Source organism: Megalobrama amblycephala, linkage group LG19 (assembly GCF_018812025.1).
Source record: "Megalobrama amblycephala isolate DHTTF-2021 linkage group LG19, ASM1881202v1, whole genome shotgun sequence".
NCBI classification, from domain to species: Eukaryota; Metazoa; Chordata; class Actinopteri; order Cypriniformes; family Xenocyprididae; genus Megalobrama; species Megalobrama amblycephala.
The window spans coordinates 285,089-300,282 of NC_063062.1; the positions used below are offsets into that span (position 1 = coordinate 285,089).

At 36.0% G+C, this 15,194-nt stretch overlaps 1 protein-coding gene across 2 annotated transcripts; it reads right to left on the reverse strand.

Moving 5' to 3' along the window:
- Positions 1-10,538: 10,538 nt before the first annotated feature.
- mibp2 (muscle-specific beta 1 integrin binding protein 2) lies at positions 10,539-14,126 on the reverse strand. 2 transcript variants are annotated; one of them, XM_048169514.1, is made up of 8 exons: positions 13,862-14,126; positions 13,310-13,400; positions 12,433-12,481; positions 12,157-12,337; positions 12,004-12,075; positions 11,774-11,880; positions 10,862-10,956; positions 10,539-10,779 (listed from the first exon to the last, which is right to left on the reverse strand). In XM_048169514.1, the coding sequence occupies exons 1-7, from the start codon at positions 13,885-13,887 to the stop codon at positions 10,868-10,870; spliced, it is 615 nt and encodes a 204-aa protein (XP_048025471.1). In that variant the 5' UTR covers positions 13,888-14,126; the 3' UTR covers positions 10,539-10,779; positions 10,862-10,867. The 2 variants fall into 2 exon arrangements, with proteins under 2 accessions (XP_048025471.1, XP_048025472.1); XM_048169515.1 differs by lacking the exon at positions 12,433-12,481 and having other exon boundaries at positions 13,862-14,111.
- Between the last annotated feature and the right edge of the window lie 1,068 nt (positions 14,127-15,194).

Genomic DNA, 15,194 nt, shown 5'->3' on the forward strand with positions numbered 1-15,194 from the left:
AATCAACCACCCCTTTAACATAATTTATTACCTTATGATGCTCTTTTAATGTAAACACAAATGTGGTAAATGGTAACATTAGTTAACACAAACTAACAGCATTTAATAATCTTAATGCTAATTTCAGCATTTAATAATACACACTAAAATAAAAAAATCTTATCTATGTATTAACATGAACAAACCTTGTATTTTTATCAACTAACAATAACAAAGATTATTAAATCTTGTAAAAAATAAAATTAAAAAAATACCAGTAGCACTTTATTTTAAAGTGTCCTTGTTACACATATTTCATGTACTTACAGTAAATTATGCATAATTACATGCAACTAAGCCTAAATCAAACCTTATTCCTAAACCTTATACAGTAAGCACATGAAGAACACCTTAAAATAAAGTGTAACCTAAATACTTTGCTTATTGTTAGTTCATGTTCACTAATGCAAAGTGTTACCCATAAAACATGAATATCATATTTGAATGTTCATAAACTTGATTTCCATCATATGTTTATTAAAGATTTCACTGTTTTATGGAGTAAAATCATCTGTCTGAAATGCATCAGTTTGTGTGCTGAACTCTAGGTGGCAGCAGAGCATCATGGGATTGATTCTGTGTGTCATCAGTGTTTGTTTCTGTGTCTCAGTGTAATGACACGATGGAAAGCATTAAGAAAGCATGTCTAAAAGGTACCATGGTAATACTGTGTTTTGTTATAGACGGGAGTCAGTGTGCTGGAGCCGCAGTAAAAACACACAAAATATATTCTGATGTTCCCAATTAAGTCATGAAAACATTATTTCTGAATGTTCCCTGAAACAAAAACATCCAGTTTTTAATGTTATGTGAACAATTCCATTTTATAATAAGTTCTGAAACAAGTAGTAACATTTAAAAAAAAGTAAATTATTTCAGAAATCAAATTTTTCTTTGTTTTTGTGCTAATGTTTTGAGAACATTATTAAAGTCCAGATAACTTTGAATGAAAGTTACTGGAAGAACGTTTGTTCATAACGTTGTCAGAACGTTCCTAAGCACCAGAGAGTGTGTGAGACAGAAGCTCTCAGTGAGAGACAGACAGACAGTCCTGGTTTCCCAGCGGTTTTGAGGGTGTCGCGCCCCTCCTTTCCGCGCGGGCGTTTCAATTTGTGTCTGGATTTAGCTGTTTGGGCCTGAAGGAGAAAAACAAACCCACAGATCCGGAACCACAGACGCTGAGCACATGTGGAGGTGAGACTGAATAAACAGCCTGTCTGTCTCCTCCGTCCACTCATGCTCAGCTGGCTCTCATAACAGGAAGTGGCGCGGTGCGGTCAGCAGGTCACGCTCACGTTAGCTCATCGTGAAGGACGTGCGTCTGCGGTCGGAGGCTGTTAAAGGCCGTTATATAACGTCACGGGCGGGGGGTAATTGGATGGAATTGGGTGGAACGGCAGGAGTTTGTGTATTAGACACCAGATCCAAATATAGACGTAAACTAGTTTCTGCTCGACCGAAGAAACATCTGCTGCCTGAAAGCCTTCAAAACAAAACCCTGCGAACATACAGTGTGTGTGTGTCAGTGAGAGACTGCTTTAGTTTTTATTAATATTTCAAATTACATTTTCTGCTTTCATTGTACTTTTAATTAAAGTTTTAGTCATTTTTATGTTTTATATAGTTTTTATTTCAGTTTTATCTTTAGCTATTTTAGTACATCAAGTTAATGAAAATGAGAACTGTTGCCTTGCAAATAGCTGAAATAAAATAAGTTTAAGGGCTTTTTATATTTTAAGTAATGAAACGAAAGTTTATTTATGGTTTTATTGTTAGTTTTAGTTAATGATAATATCCAAAACGAACTAAATTATAATAACTGTGTGTGTGTGTGTAATGACCTCTAACCTCTACAAAGCAGTACCATGATAGAACAGAATGCAGAAACCCTTATTATTAGCGACACCGGTGGCCGTTAAGTGAACTGCAGCCAGGAACTTACAGCTCGTGCTCGCAGAACTCGTGCACACATGTAATGTATGAGAAACTGAACGTGATTCAAGGTCCTGATATATTCACGACGAAGTTCTTTGCTTAGAAGTACGGAGCCCTGCACATGACATGCAAGAAAAAAAATAAATTGTGTGCACGATTTACTATTTCGTTCCCTCAATTTATAAATCATGTGCATAATTTATAAATCGAGGGAATTAAATAGTTTGTGCACACGATTTAGCTTTTACAATTTTTTCCCTGCATGTCATGTCCGGGGCTCCGTATAGAAGTAAAAATAAGTTGCACATACTTTTGCAGCGATATACTGTTAACGGACGACGTCGTTCACGCTGCTGAGAGCGACGGTTAGATGAATATTTAAATATGTGCTGCGCGCCCTTTTCACAGAGTGTGATGACGCGTTTCAACGGTCATCAATATTGTAAATCCTGCAAAGTTTTTATATATATATATATATATATATATATATATATATATATACAGCTATGGAAAAAAATAAAAGACCACTTAACATTGATATATATATATATATATATATATATATATATATATATATATATATTTTTTTTTTTTTTTTTTTTAAATGTACATTTATAACATTATAGTATTATATTACCATTGCATCAAATTACAATAAATAAATCAATAAATAAATAGTTGACGCTGCTCTGAGGGTGTTTCTAATGCAGCAGCTGTGGAAGTTAAAAACGGCAAAAGTCTTTCATTCACCGCTATAAAATTTTACCCAACTATGATGACTTCCGCTTCTGAGAAACCCGGTCTATAACCAAATAAACCCAACAAAAATGACAGCGGAAAGAAAAGAGCAGTTCAGAAACAACGATGTGGAAATGTTTGCAGCAGCGATTCATCGACATCACGACGACAGATGAGGTATTTAAATTACACTGTTATGGTAGTTTGATTAAAGTATATTTAGACTATAATTTGAATTAATCCCCTTTCTTTGCATGACACATTGACATGAACAGTACAGAATGGATGTTTCGGCATTATTATTCGTTTCACGAGTCATTCAATGAAACAGAAGCTCTCAGGCGCGTAAACGTCACATCCTTTTGATTTTCCCGGCAAAAACATCCCGAGTTCTTCACATAAAAATCAGTCTACAGGCTTTCATATACAACCTAGGAAGTCGGAGAAAGTCTCGTTTTTGAAGTTTCACACATTGGCAATACAAAAAGCGATTAATACGTGAATATTCTTGCCCCTTTAAAATATTAAAAGGCTAGTTCACCCAAAAATGAAAATAATGTCATTAATTACTCTCCCTCATGTCGTTCCACACCCGTAAGACCTTCATTCATCCTCAGAACACAAATTAAGATATTAATATTAATATTATAAAGCCACGAGAATATTTTTGGTGCGGCAAAAAAACAAAATAACAACTTATATTACACTGCTTCAGGAAGATTTGGAGCGTTATGAATCTTTTGTGTCGAATCAGCGGTTCGGAGCGCCAAAGTCACGTGATATCAGCAGTTCACGATCCGAATCATGATTCGACACAAACGATTCATAACGCTCCGAATCTTCCAAAAATATTCTCGTGGCTTTATAATATTAATATTGAACCACTGTACTCACATGAACTGATTTAAATATGTTTTTAGTACATTAATGGATCTTGAGAGAGGAAATGTCATTGCTGGCTATGCAGGCCTCACTGAGCCATCGGATTTCATCAAAAATATCTTAATTTGTGTTCTGAAGATGAACGAAGGTCTTACGGGTGTGGAACGACATGAGGGTGAGTAATGACGTTATTTTCATTTTTGTGTTCGCTTTAAGCGAACAGCACCTTTGAGGTGTTTTTCTGTATGTGTTTGTGTTTGTACACACGGACTGTGGCTTTCGTGATTTATCATGATATATGACAGTCAAAATTAAACTAATGCACATGTGCTGTGCTGAAAAATGCAGCGGTTTCACTGGAAAGTAAATGTAGAAATGCAGCTTTTGAAGTGGCAACAGCAGAAACATTAAAGGAACATTTGATTAAACCAGAAAACCAAACCATGTTATTAAGAGCGAGAGAGAGAGACAGACGGACATTGTTCTGTGCAGATGTGATTGTGATGCTGTTGATCAGGTTTCTGAGGTTGTTTCGTCTCGTCTCACACTGAACGCGTCTAACACAAGGATTTATTGTCTTGTTTACTCTGAGTGTTTGTGTGAGTGAACCGCTGAACCTGAACCTGAGCCAGAACTGGAGGAGGAGACGCTTCATTCTGCACAAACTCTGCTCCAAAACACCAGGAAACTTTATAGTAATGATTATTAGTTTTCTTTTTTCATCATCCTTAATTATTTAAAAAAGGTCACCGTTGAACAGGCCGTCGGATTACTGCTCAACAAACTGTGAACCCCAGCTGATAACGCTGATACAGAACTCTAGGGTTCTCGACTCAATTTTAAAGAACCCTTTATGACAAATAGGTCCTATATAAAGAGAAATTGCATAATACTTTCATGTTTAACATGTTATTTAAAATAGTTTTAAGTGCATATGAGAGCAGTAGCTATTTAAGACTATTAAATCTATTGTGTTCCTCATGTTTTCTCCAGATTCACAGTTGAATTATATCATTATTGACTGGTTTTGAGTGTGTGTGTGACAGACGGAGCTCACTGACACACAAGAGCTTATCTGACACACACACACACGCGTGTGCGGCCCCTCGACACGCGTGACCTCTGACGGGCGGATGGGAAACATGACACACAGGTGCGAATGTGTCGCCTTCATCTGTGACGAAACTCACGGCAAATAAGGAAAATCAGCAACTGTGTAAAGACATAAATTCATATTATACAAGTATAATATTTATATTTAAGTTTATTTAATTCAAGTTTAAATATATTTAATGCTTTAGTTTCTACGGTAAAAACTAATTTAATTTTATTTGTTAAATTTAGAATCTCTATATTTTAAGTGAAGATTGACATTTTTATTCAAGTATCCATACTTCTATTCGCACCGCCGCAGCGCGGGTCAGACACACGAGATCAAACGGCAGGAAGTCAGGAAAAACATAATCAGAGCCTCAGGAAGTAACAACAAAAAAACAGATTCTGCACTAATTACTTTAATTACGTTTATCGTGTAAAACATCCAATGCTGATACAGTTTATATACACTGTAAAAAACAATAATATTTTTAAAGTAAATTTCAAATATGGAATTAAGTAACTCTACTTAAGTACGAAAATAAAGTAATTTTAACTTGGCCAGTAAAAGATTAATTTCTACTTAGTTGAAGTTTCTTTTGCAATGCATTTTACTCAACAATATAACACTGAATTAAACCATGCTTTTAAAGTGTATGCTTTATTTAGAAGTAAAATAAGAAGTAAATTAATAAATTCTAAGTAAATAATACAATAGATATTGTGTAAACATTATAACTACATATTAGAAGTTCACAATACACAATGACGGTAACATTCGATGGATCGTTTCGAGTCTGAATGTGACATTTTGAGTAGAAAATGAACTCCAAATATCACAAAATGGCAAGATATTGAACATAACCACAAAGGCAATTATAAAACCGTGCACAAACAGCTGGAAAACAGTGAAAAATCGACCTCATTAATTATTCAAGGCCCAGTGCATGATGGGAGCACCAGTATCAGAAAAGTTGAGTAGTTTTACTTCATTTTATAATGTTCATATTTACACTTTAATTTCTACAAGCTTAAATTGAGTACTAATATAGAATTTACTTTGTTTTTTAAATTCTTGCCTGAACTAACTTTTTCATGTAAAAATTACATTTGTTTTTCTGTAGAATTTACTTCATCATAAAATCATTTTTTACAGTGTAAATATTATGTAGAATTGTGTAAGGAGTGGAATGATGTTCAGATGTCCGGTATGAGCTCACTGTTTCTTCCAGGGAATTTCCTGGACATTTTTAGCAGCTCCGCACTGAAGCTTCCCGACCGCTGATCGTGACTCAAGAAATCTGATGTTTTCTCTGCTGAAGCCGAACAAAACCTTCCACTCCTTCAGAGGAACATTCAGTTACTCACTTTCATCTGAAAACATCAGTGTGAGGAGACACACACACACACACACACACACACACACACACACACACACAGAACAGCCGACAGACAGAAGCTCCATGGGACTGAAATAAATCAATAGATAGACTTCAACACATTAGTGAAGATTTCAGACACACGGATGAATCACATGACCACAGGCCTCTGCATGACCCACATTTGTTTCAGTGTACAGTGGTAAACCAGGCGTTATGTGAATGTGGCCGTTGGTTGGCTGTGGTCAGTGGGTTCGGGGTCAGTTTGTGTTTTCTGTCTATTTCAGGTTTATGAACAGCACATTCTTCACACACACTCATTTCTGTGGCGTAATTCACGCAGGACACAATGAGTGTTCACGATGACCGAGACGTCCAGACGAGCTTCACTGACCTTCAGCTGGATCTCACTCGCTGTCAGAGACGCTTCTGAAACACTGAACTCTATGGAAGTCCATTTGTGCCACAGAGGAAAAAAATCATGCTTTAGTAAATCTTGATTATGACAAAAATCATAATTATGAGATTTAAAAAAATGAAAAGTCAAAACTGTCTCACTAAATCATAATTATGGGATTAAAAAGTGATCAATTTACAGTTTTTCTCGATTGCTAAACGACAGTGAGCACAACTGGAGCTACATGTGCAAAACTCTAACTACAGTCTGCACTACCAACAGTCACCTGACCTAAACCGTTCACATCACCTGCAAAACTCATTCCAACTCTTAACACATGACTCAAAACAGGCTCAGTGCAGCCAAACACTATCATAACCCTCACTGAGATACACACCGTCACTCAGAACACACTGAGAAACACCAACACAGAAAATACAAACTTTTCATCTTTACAGTTTGAACAATTTCAGTGACTTCATACAAAGTAATATTTTCTTCAAAGAAAATAGTGACTTTCTTTCACATGATTTATTTACATTTTTAGAACATAATTCTTTAAGGTAAATGAAAATTAGCAGTTTGCTTCAATAGTCTGTAATAATTTACGGAATTACAGTAATGAGTTACATATATATATATATGTGTGTGTGTGTGTGTGTGTGTGTGTTCACTAACAAGTCTAAAACAAGACACCTGCTTAGCCTTTCAGCTGAAATTGCAATGTTTGAAAGGCACAAGGCTGAAATCTCTTCTGTTTTGAATGTGTGGTTCACAGTTTTGACAGCAGTGTGTTAGCATTTGAACAAAGTGCTGTAAATCCACAGTGTTGTGCAGGTTGTGGTTAAAGTCATGGGATAAGTGTGTAGAGTTTTGAAAACTGTGTTCAAGCAATGAAAAACGAACTAGAGTTTGGTCCACATGAACTGCTGCTGTGCAGACTGTAGTTAGAGTTCTGCTCATGTGACTCCAGTTGTGTCCACTGTCGTTTAGCAATCGAAAAAAACGTAAGAAATTAAGTTGAAATTATGACTTTCTATATAATTTTGACTTTTTGTCATAATTACAACTTAGCATGAAAGTATCATGAAATGTCTTATTATATAGAACCTATTTGACATAAAGCGTTCTTTAAAAATGAGTCGAGAACCCTAGAGTTCTAAGATTCTGTTCAGAATTAGAGGTTTGACTCATAATTTCAACTTTTTGTCAGTTTCGACTTAATATGTCAATTACTACTTTTTACATAAGTCATAATTTTGACTTTGTTTGTAATAATTCCAACATTTTATGTCATAATTTAGACTGTCATAATTTCAACTTGGTATGTCGGTTTCTACTTTTTACAAAGTCAAAATTTTTGTTTAGTTAGTCTAAATTATGACATAAAAATGACTAAGTTTTGACTTAGTTTGTTATAATTTCAGCTTTTTATGTCAGTTTTGACTTTTTGTCATAATTATGCCTTTTTGTCAATTACAAAAGTCATAATTTTGACTTATTTTGTAATAATTTAAACATCAATTTTGACTTTCAATCAATTTCGAAAAGTCATAATTTTGACTTTTTGTCATAATTACAACTTAAGTTATGATTTCAACTTAGTTTGTCATAATTTCAACTTTTTATGTAATAATTTTGACTTAGGTTGTCATATTTGACTTTTTTGTCATAATTACAACTTAGCATGAAAGTATCATGAAATGTCTTATTATATAGAACCTATTTGACATAAAGCGTTCTTTAAAAATGAGTCGAGAACAATAGAGTTCTAAGATTCTGTTCAGAATTAGAGGTTTGACTCATAATTTTGACTTTTTGTCAGTTTCTATAATTGTTATAATTATGACTTTTTAATTTGTACTAATTTCAACTTTTTGTCATTTTCGACTTAATATGTCAATTACTACTTTTTACATAAGTCATAATTTGTTTGTAATAATTCCAACATTTTATGTCATAATTTAGACTGTCATAATTTCAACTTGGTATGTCAGTTTCTACTTTTTACAAAGTCAAAATTTTTGTTTAGTTAGTCTAAATTATGACATAAAAATGACTAAGTTTTGACTTAGTTTGTTATAATTTCAGCTTTTTATGTCAGTTTTGACTTTTTGTCATAATTATGCCTTTTTGTCAATTACAAAAGTCATAATTTTGACTTCTTTTGTAATAATTTAAACATCAATTTCGACTTTCAATCAATTTCGAAAAGTCATAATTTTGACTTTTTGTCATAATTACAACTTAAGTTATGATTTCAACTTAGTTTGTCATAATTTCAACTTTTTATGTAATAATTTTGACTTAGGTTGTCATATTTGACTTTTATGTCATAATTATGAGTTTTTATGTCATCAATTTGACTTAGTTTGTCGTAACTTCAACATTTTTGTCAATTACAAAAAACAATTTTGACTTCAATTTCAACTTTTGTCATAATTTTAACTTGTCAATTTTGAATTAGTTTGTAATTTCAACTTGGTATGTAAATTTTCACTTCTTATGTCGTAATTATGATATACAGTTGCAAGAAAAAGTATGTGAACCACTTGCAGAATCTGTGAAAATGTGAAAAATTAACAAAATAAGAGAGATCATACAAAATGCATGTTATTTTTTATTTAGTACTGTCCTGAGTAAGATATTTTACATAAAAGATGTTTACATTTAGTTGACAAGACAAAACAATAGCTGAATTTATTAAAATGACCCCATTCATAAGTATGTGAAGCATTGATTCTCAATACTGTGTGTGGTCACCTGATGATCCACGCCTGTGTGTTTTGTGATGGTTGTTCATGAGTCTCTTGTTTGTCCTGAGCAGTTAAACTGAGCTCTGTTCTTCAGAAAAATCCTCCAGATCCTGCAGATTCTTCAGTTTTTTGTCTTGTGGATTATATGTAAACATCTTTTATGTAAAATATCTTACTCAGGACAGTACTAAACAAAAAATAACATGCATTTAGTATGATCTCACTTATTTTATTAAAATTATTCTCATTTTCACAGATTCTGCAAGTGGTTCACAAACTTTTTCACTAATATTTCATAATTCTGACTTAGTTTGTCATAATTTCAACTTTTTTGTGATTTACAAAAGCATTTGTTTATTATGTGTTGGAGATGGGCTTCTCAGAAGATGAAGAACTTGAAGAATCCATGATTTCAGAAGGTTTTTCTCTAACTCGTTGTGTTCCAGTGATGATCTCTAAACTCACACTTCTACTGAGCTCAGTTTAATCAGCTCCTCACGGTGATGCAACACATCCAGTGCTCCAGTGAATCCTGCAGGATCAGCGGCGCAGCTGCAGTGAGTCAGGGCCGTGTTTAGTGGCGAGCGTCTGAGAGGATGTGTTCAAGAAAAGAAATATGAGGGAAACCATAATGACAGCTCTGCTCTCACTGACCGACATAAACACGCCGTCGGCCAGAACAGTCACAGCCTCTGAATGTGCAGTAAACATCACACACATCTCCAGGCAGGAAGCATGTGTTGTGTTACCTTAGTTACCTGACCTGCTATTAAATATACTAAATCACATACTCTCTCAAGTAGGCACTTATTACATGAAAATTACTTTGCAACTGCTAAAAAAAAAGTTCTGTACAGTATTAAATGTAACCTGGCCATGTTGTCATTATCACGTGACCTACCAAGGCCATTCATAAATACTCTCCCGTGGCCTGATGGGATAGTAAAAGTCCATCGTATGCACACTTCAGTATCTCAGCAGAAAAGTAGGTCATTTTTTTATGAGTGCTGTAAATTCAGACATACTTTCATCACATACTATATTAATAGAAAAAGTGTGACTTCAGACGCAGCCAAAGTCTTCAGAGCATTTTAACCTCTTTTGACTTAGTGACCAGGAGAAAGTAAGTATATACTAATTATGCAATTATAATGAACACTTGGAATTAAGCACAAGTTGTCTGGACTATTTTCATGACACAAAGAAGAGCAGATGAACATCATTCCGTTGGGTTCGGAACGACTAATTTAATTTTTGCATGAATGAACCCTTTATTAAACATCATGAGTCACTCAAGAGAAACAAACAACAAACGTGTCGCAGGAGCTTCATTTTATTATGTGCTTGTAGCTGCAACCATGCATGATCATTCTCAGTCCTGATGTTGATACAGACGAGTAGCTTTATAACAGCGTGATGATAAATAAATACAGAGGATATAAAAACAGATAAAAAAACAACAGCGATGCAGACGCCGTCTGGGCCGCGGGCCGGAGTATACGCTGCTGCGCAGGAGTCCATATAAAACGCTTCCTCCTGCAGAAGCCGATCAACAGATCTGAAACACAGACGTCACATGATCACTGAACAGAAGAGGTGATGAAGTCGCTCTGGACGAAAGCGTCGGTGTAAACGTGTACCTTTGTTCAGGGCAGATCCTTCTGGATGCGGTTCAGAATGTTTCCGTACACAAGGTTGTACAGCTGTTCCTTAGACATGGTTCCGTCTAGTTGCACTGAAACACAAAAACAAACGGATATTAGGGATGACTTCGTATATATATATGGCATAAATCATTTGTGGATAAAGCAGCGTTTCCATCCCATGTGTTCAAGAGAACAAAACTCATTTCGTGGGAAATCGGCGCAAAATATCAGCAATTAAAATATAAGTCGTTTAAATCGGGTTCTTTTTCCCTCCATCATGAATGAGTTTGTCTCAGAGCGTCAGACGAAACACAAACACTGTCATGTGATCTTGCGTTCAGGTGTGAGACGCTTTTAATTAAACCAAATCATTCTGTTGACAGACTGTGACTCAGACGTTTCAGAACCAAACATTTGAGATGCTGCGATGTGATTGGTGTGCTGGTTAGTCCAGTTATCCAATCACAGCCTCTGCTGAGGCAAAGTCACATGAGGGATTTATTCGGTAAATGTGTTTATGCGCATGTCTTCTTATCAAATAAAACATTGAAAAGTCATAATTTTGACTTGTCATAATTACAGCTTAAGTTATGATTTCAACTTAGTTTGTCATAATTGCAACTTTTCACTTTCTATGTCGTAATTATGACCAAGACGTAATTATGACCAAGTCATAATTATATACATTTCATAATTTTGACTTAGTTTGTCATAATTTCAACTTTTTGTCAATTTCAACTGTCATAATTAACACTTTAAGTGATATAGAATGTCATAATTTCAGCTTTTTTATAATAAAACATCATCCGCCTCAATTCAGTGCTTATGTTTTTATCCAGCATTTTTAATGCAATATAAAAAAATATGGATGGAAAAATAGCACTGAATTGAAGATGCAACACTTACCGACATCAACTCCTGAGTCTTCCATGATTTTTGTATGTTTCACATACATGGGCCAGACATGTCCGTCGAACAGACCGGGGGGGTCCGGGACGGCATAGTTCCTTGAACTAAAACACACACACACACACACACACACACACACACACACACACACACACACAACAGTGAGATCAGGTGTGTGTCGAATCTCCTCCCGTTCCTCCTCCAAACGCGGCAGGCGTGACACTCACCTCCTCCTCTTTTTGCATTCTTCGTATGGAATGGAAATAAAGTATCGTTGGTCGAACACATCGATCAAAGGTCTGCGCAGAAGAAAGCAGCGTTCATAAAAGCACATCGTGTTCAATCGCGCGCGCGCGTGTGTGTGTGTGTGTGACACTCACCCGTAGGTGTAGAGCAGGAAACCCTCCACGATCAGGATATGAACGTCCTCATCCCGAGCGCGTGGAAGGATCTCCGAGTCCAGGCTGATGTTGACGCCGTGAGATCGCTCAAACTTGACGGGGTTCTGCTGCCAGGCGGTGATGGTGCTCATCATGGCGTCCATGTCCAGAGCGCTGATGACTGCAAACACACCACAAATGAGCGGAGGGGACGCGCAGACAGGCGTCTCGGTTAAATGAACATGCAAAACCACACGCACCAAGCCCTTGGCTTACCATCGTACTGCTTAAAGCCATCTTCACCAACTTCAATCTCATCTTGGGGCTGAAACATACACCAATGAGATGCACTCCAGAACACTGTGCTCGGATCATCCCAACACCAACGCTAAACCTGAGAAACAGCTGACTAGGGCTGGGAATATCGAATGCTCGATTTTAATTTTGATGAAGCAATACGGATTCTTATATCAATCTTTTAGATGCTGTTTTCAGTTGATGAATTAACAAAACATTACTTGTAGTTCCTGCAATCCAATCATCTTTGATACTTTTGATATAAAGCAAAGTCTCGGCTATCAAATTCTGTGTATATTAATATTAAATTCAGTCAATAAATGTGTTTTTGTGGCTTTCGTGAACTGATCGTCTCTTTACTACTGGTTGCAGCACCAAAGAAACATGCATGAACATCAGAAGGAATGTCGAAAGATTCAGAACAACTTACTGAAATGAATCACGTCTCATGTAATCGATCAGCGTTCCAACCGTGGAAAGATTTCAATAAAACAGTTTGAGAATAATAATGTCACGTAATTTACCTTAGAAAAGACATTCAGTGTCTATAAACTCGATAATTAGCTAGAAAAATAACTCTAGAGATTAATATTTTAACTATATATTCATTATATCTTTACTTAACCCGTTAGATATTTAATGCACGTTTGAATAAACCTGTCAAGAAAACAAGTTCTATGATAAATGTTCAATAGGGTTCCTGTTTAGTTTACAACTTTAGTTGAGAGAGATTGTTTACATTGTAACTGTACTATACCGAAGCAGATTGAATTCGATATTGAATTGAATCGTGAAATGTGTGTCATTGCCCAGCCCTACAGCTGAATGTAAAGCTCTGGTTTCTGCTTATACTGACCTTGAAGAAATCATCCTGATGGACCACACAGCAGTTGGGCAGGTTCTTGATCAGTCTGTCCGTCAGTGTCGTTTTACCCCCGTTTGTGACCCTGTGGAGCGAAACATATGCATTACGTTATTGTTTTGGACATGCATCGAGTTATTATTTAGATGCGAATATGAATGTGTCAATCATTCAGCACCGAAATACAGAAGTGCCACGCCTTTACATTATTTGTTTTACAGTATTTCACAACTGGCTCAACTGTAGTCCTTCGAGCAGATGTTAAATTAAACATAAAAACATTATAATTTACAGACATTAAAAAAAACACGTTTTGCGTTACTGTTTTTACAAAGATTCTGAAGCGATATTAATTCACGACGCTCATTTTTAAATCGTCTTCACTTCACATGAATTAATCACGCTTCAGAATCTTTGTAAAGTCTTTCTGATCGTTTAACTGAGGTACTCTGGCGGGAAACGCGGTTGCTGTGGTGATTTCTTTGACAAATAGAATGAGTGGCACGCGCACCACGCGGCCAGCATCGAGCACGCGCTCACACTCACCCTCCGATGCCGATGATGAGCTTCATCCTCAAACTGAGACAGGCGCGCGTCGATGTGCGAAAAGTCGTTAATTACACCAAATACGGATCGATGACCGTACGAAGGAAAGCGTGAAAAGAGAAGGTTAAAGGAAATGTCAACTACTCGAGTCCTCCATGACGGTCAATGAAAGCTGGACGATGGCGCTTCCTCGCGATCTTCCACCAAGAGAAACTCGTGTGCTCGCGTCCGTTCAGACACTACTCTCTGCTGCGCGCTGATTGGCTATATAAACGCAGCAGGCCAACGGAAAACCACACCTGACCAATCAGAGAGCCGGTGCTTAAGCTCCGCCCAGCGTGGGTGGCACGAGTGAGGCAGTCAAACCATATTTTTGTGTTTCCTGGTTTTCCTTTGCAAATCTGAGTGGAATTTTTTATACATTACTAAAGAAAAACTGATGCTTTTAATTTGACTAATCTTGATATTTCTTTTGGCTAGATATTTTATACTTCAACTTCTTTTTTGTAGATGTAAATTGTTTCTTTTTGTTTCGTGATGAAGTGTTCAGTGTTTTTCCATGAACCGTTTATTCCTTACATGGATTCATTTGGATCCACATTCCACATTAATCTCTTCAGAACAAACACTTAAAATATGCAACTGCCATACGCCTCAAAATTATGCATTATAAATGTTAAAATCTAAATTCTCAGACTCATCTTAGTTACTTTCCTTTTTTAAAAATAAATAAATAAATAAATAAGTTCTTACAAACAAACAGCAATATTTTAAACAAATAAATAATAAATTAATTTATTATAGTTCCTGAATCGAAAGGAGTTTGAAGCAATAAAACATTATATGAGCGGCGCCCCCTGGTGGAGAAGGCGAGCTTTCATCATCAGGTACAGTTTTATATCGTGTTCATGAAAATCATGGCGGGTTTTCAAGTTTTAGTTCATTCAAATGAAAAAGAAATTACGTTAAACAACAGTTGAGGTAAATGCGGCGCGATCACTATACAAAACTACATATCCCACGATTCATTTGAACGGAGCGCGGCGGAAGAGGGCGGAGTCACCGTCAGCTCTCTGACAGACACTTTCAGGAAGTGCTCGAGGTAAGGCATCACATCTTCCCTTTTTATTTAATCATTTCGGACAAAAATGAGTTATTATAGGCGCGATTTGTGTTATTAAAGATTGTCTTTTTAACTCAACTTAATTTTGTTCCTTAAACTGTGCTCTACGAGAGCTTGTTTGACTGTTAGCATGCTAGTTTGTGGCTGAGGTTTCCTGCTGCGCGTTTGTATATATTCATATTAGATGAATATAAATGATTTATGTAATAT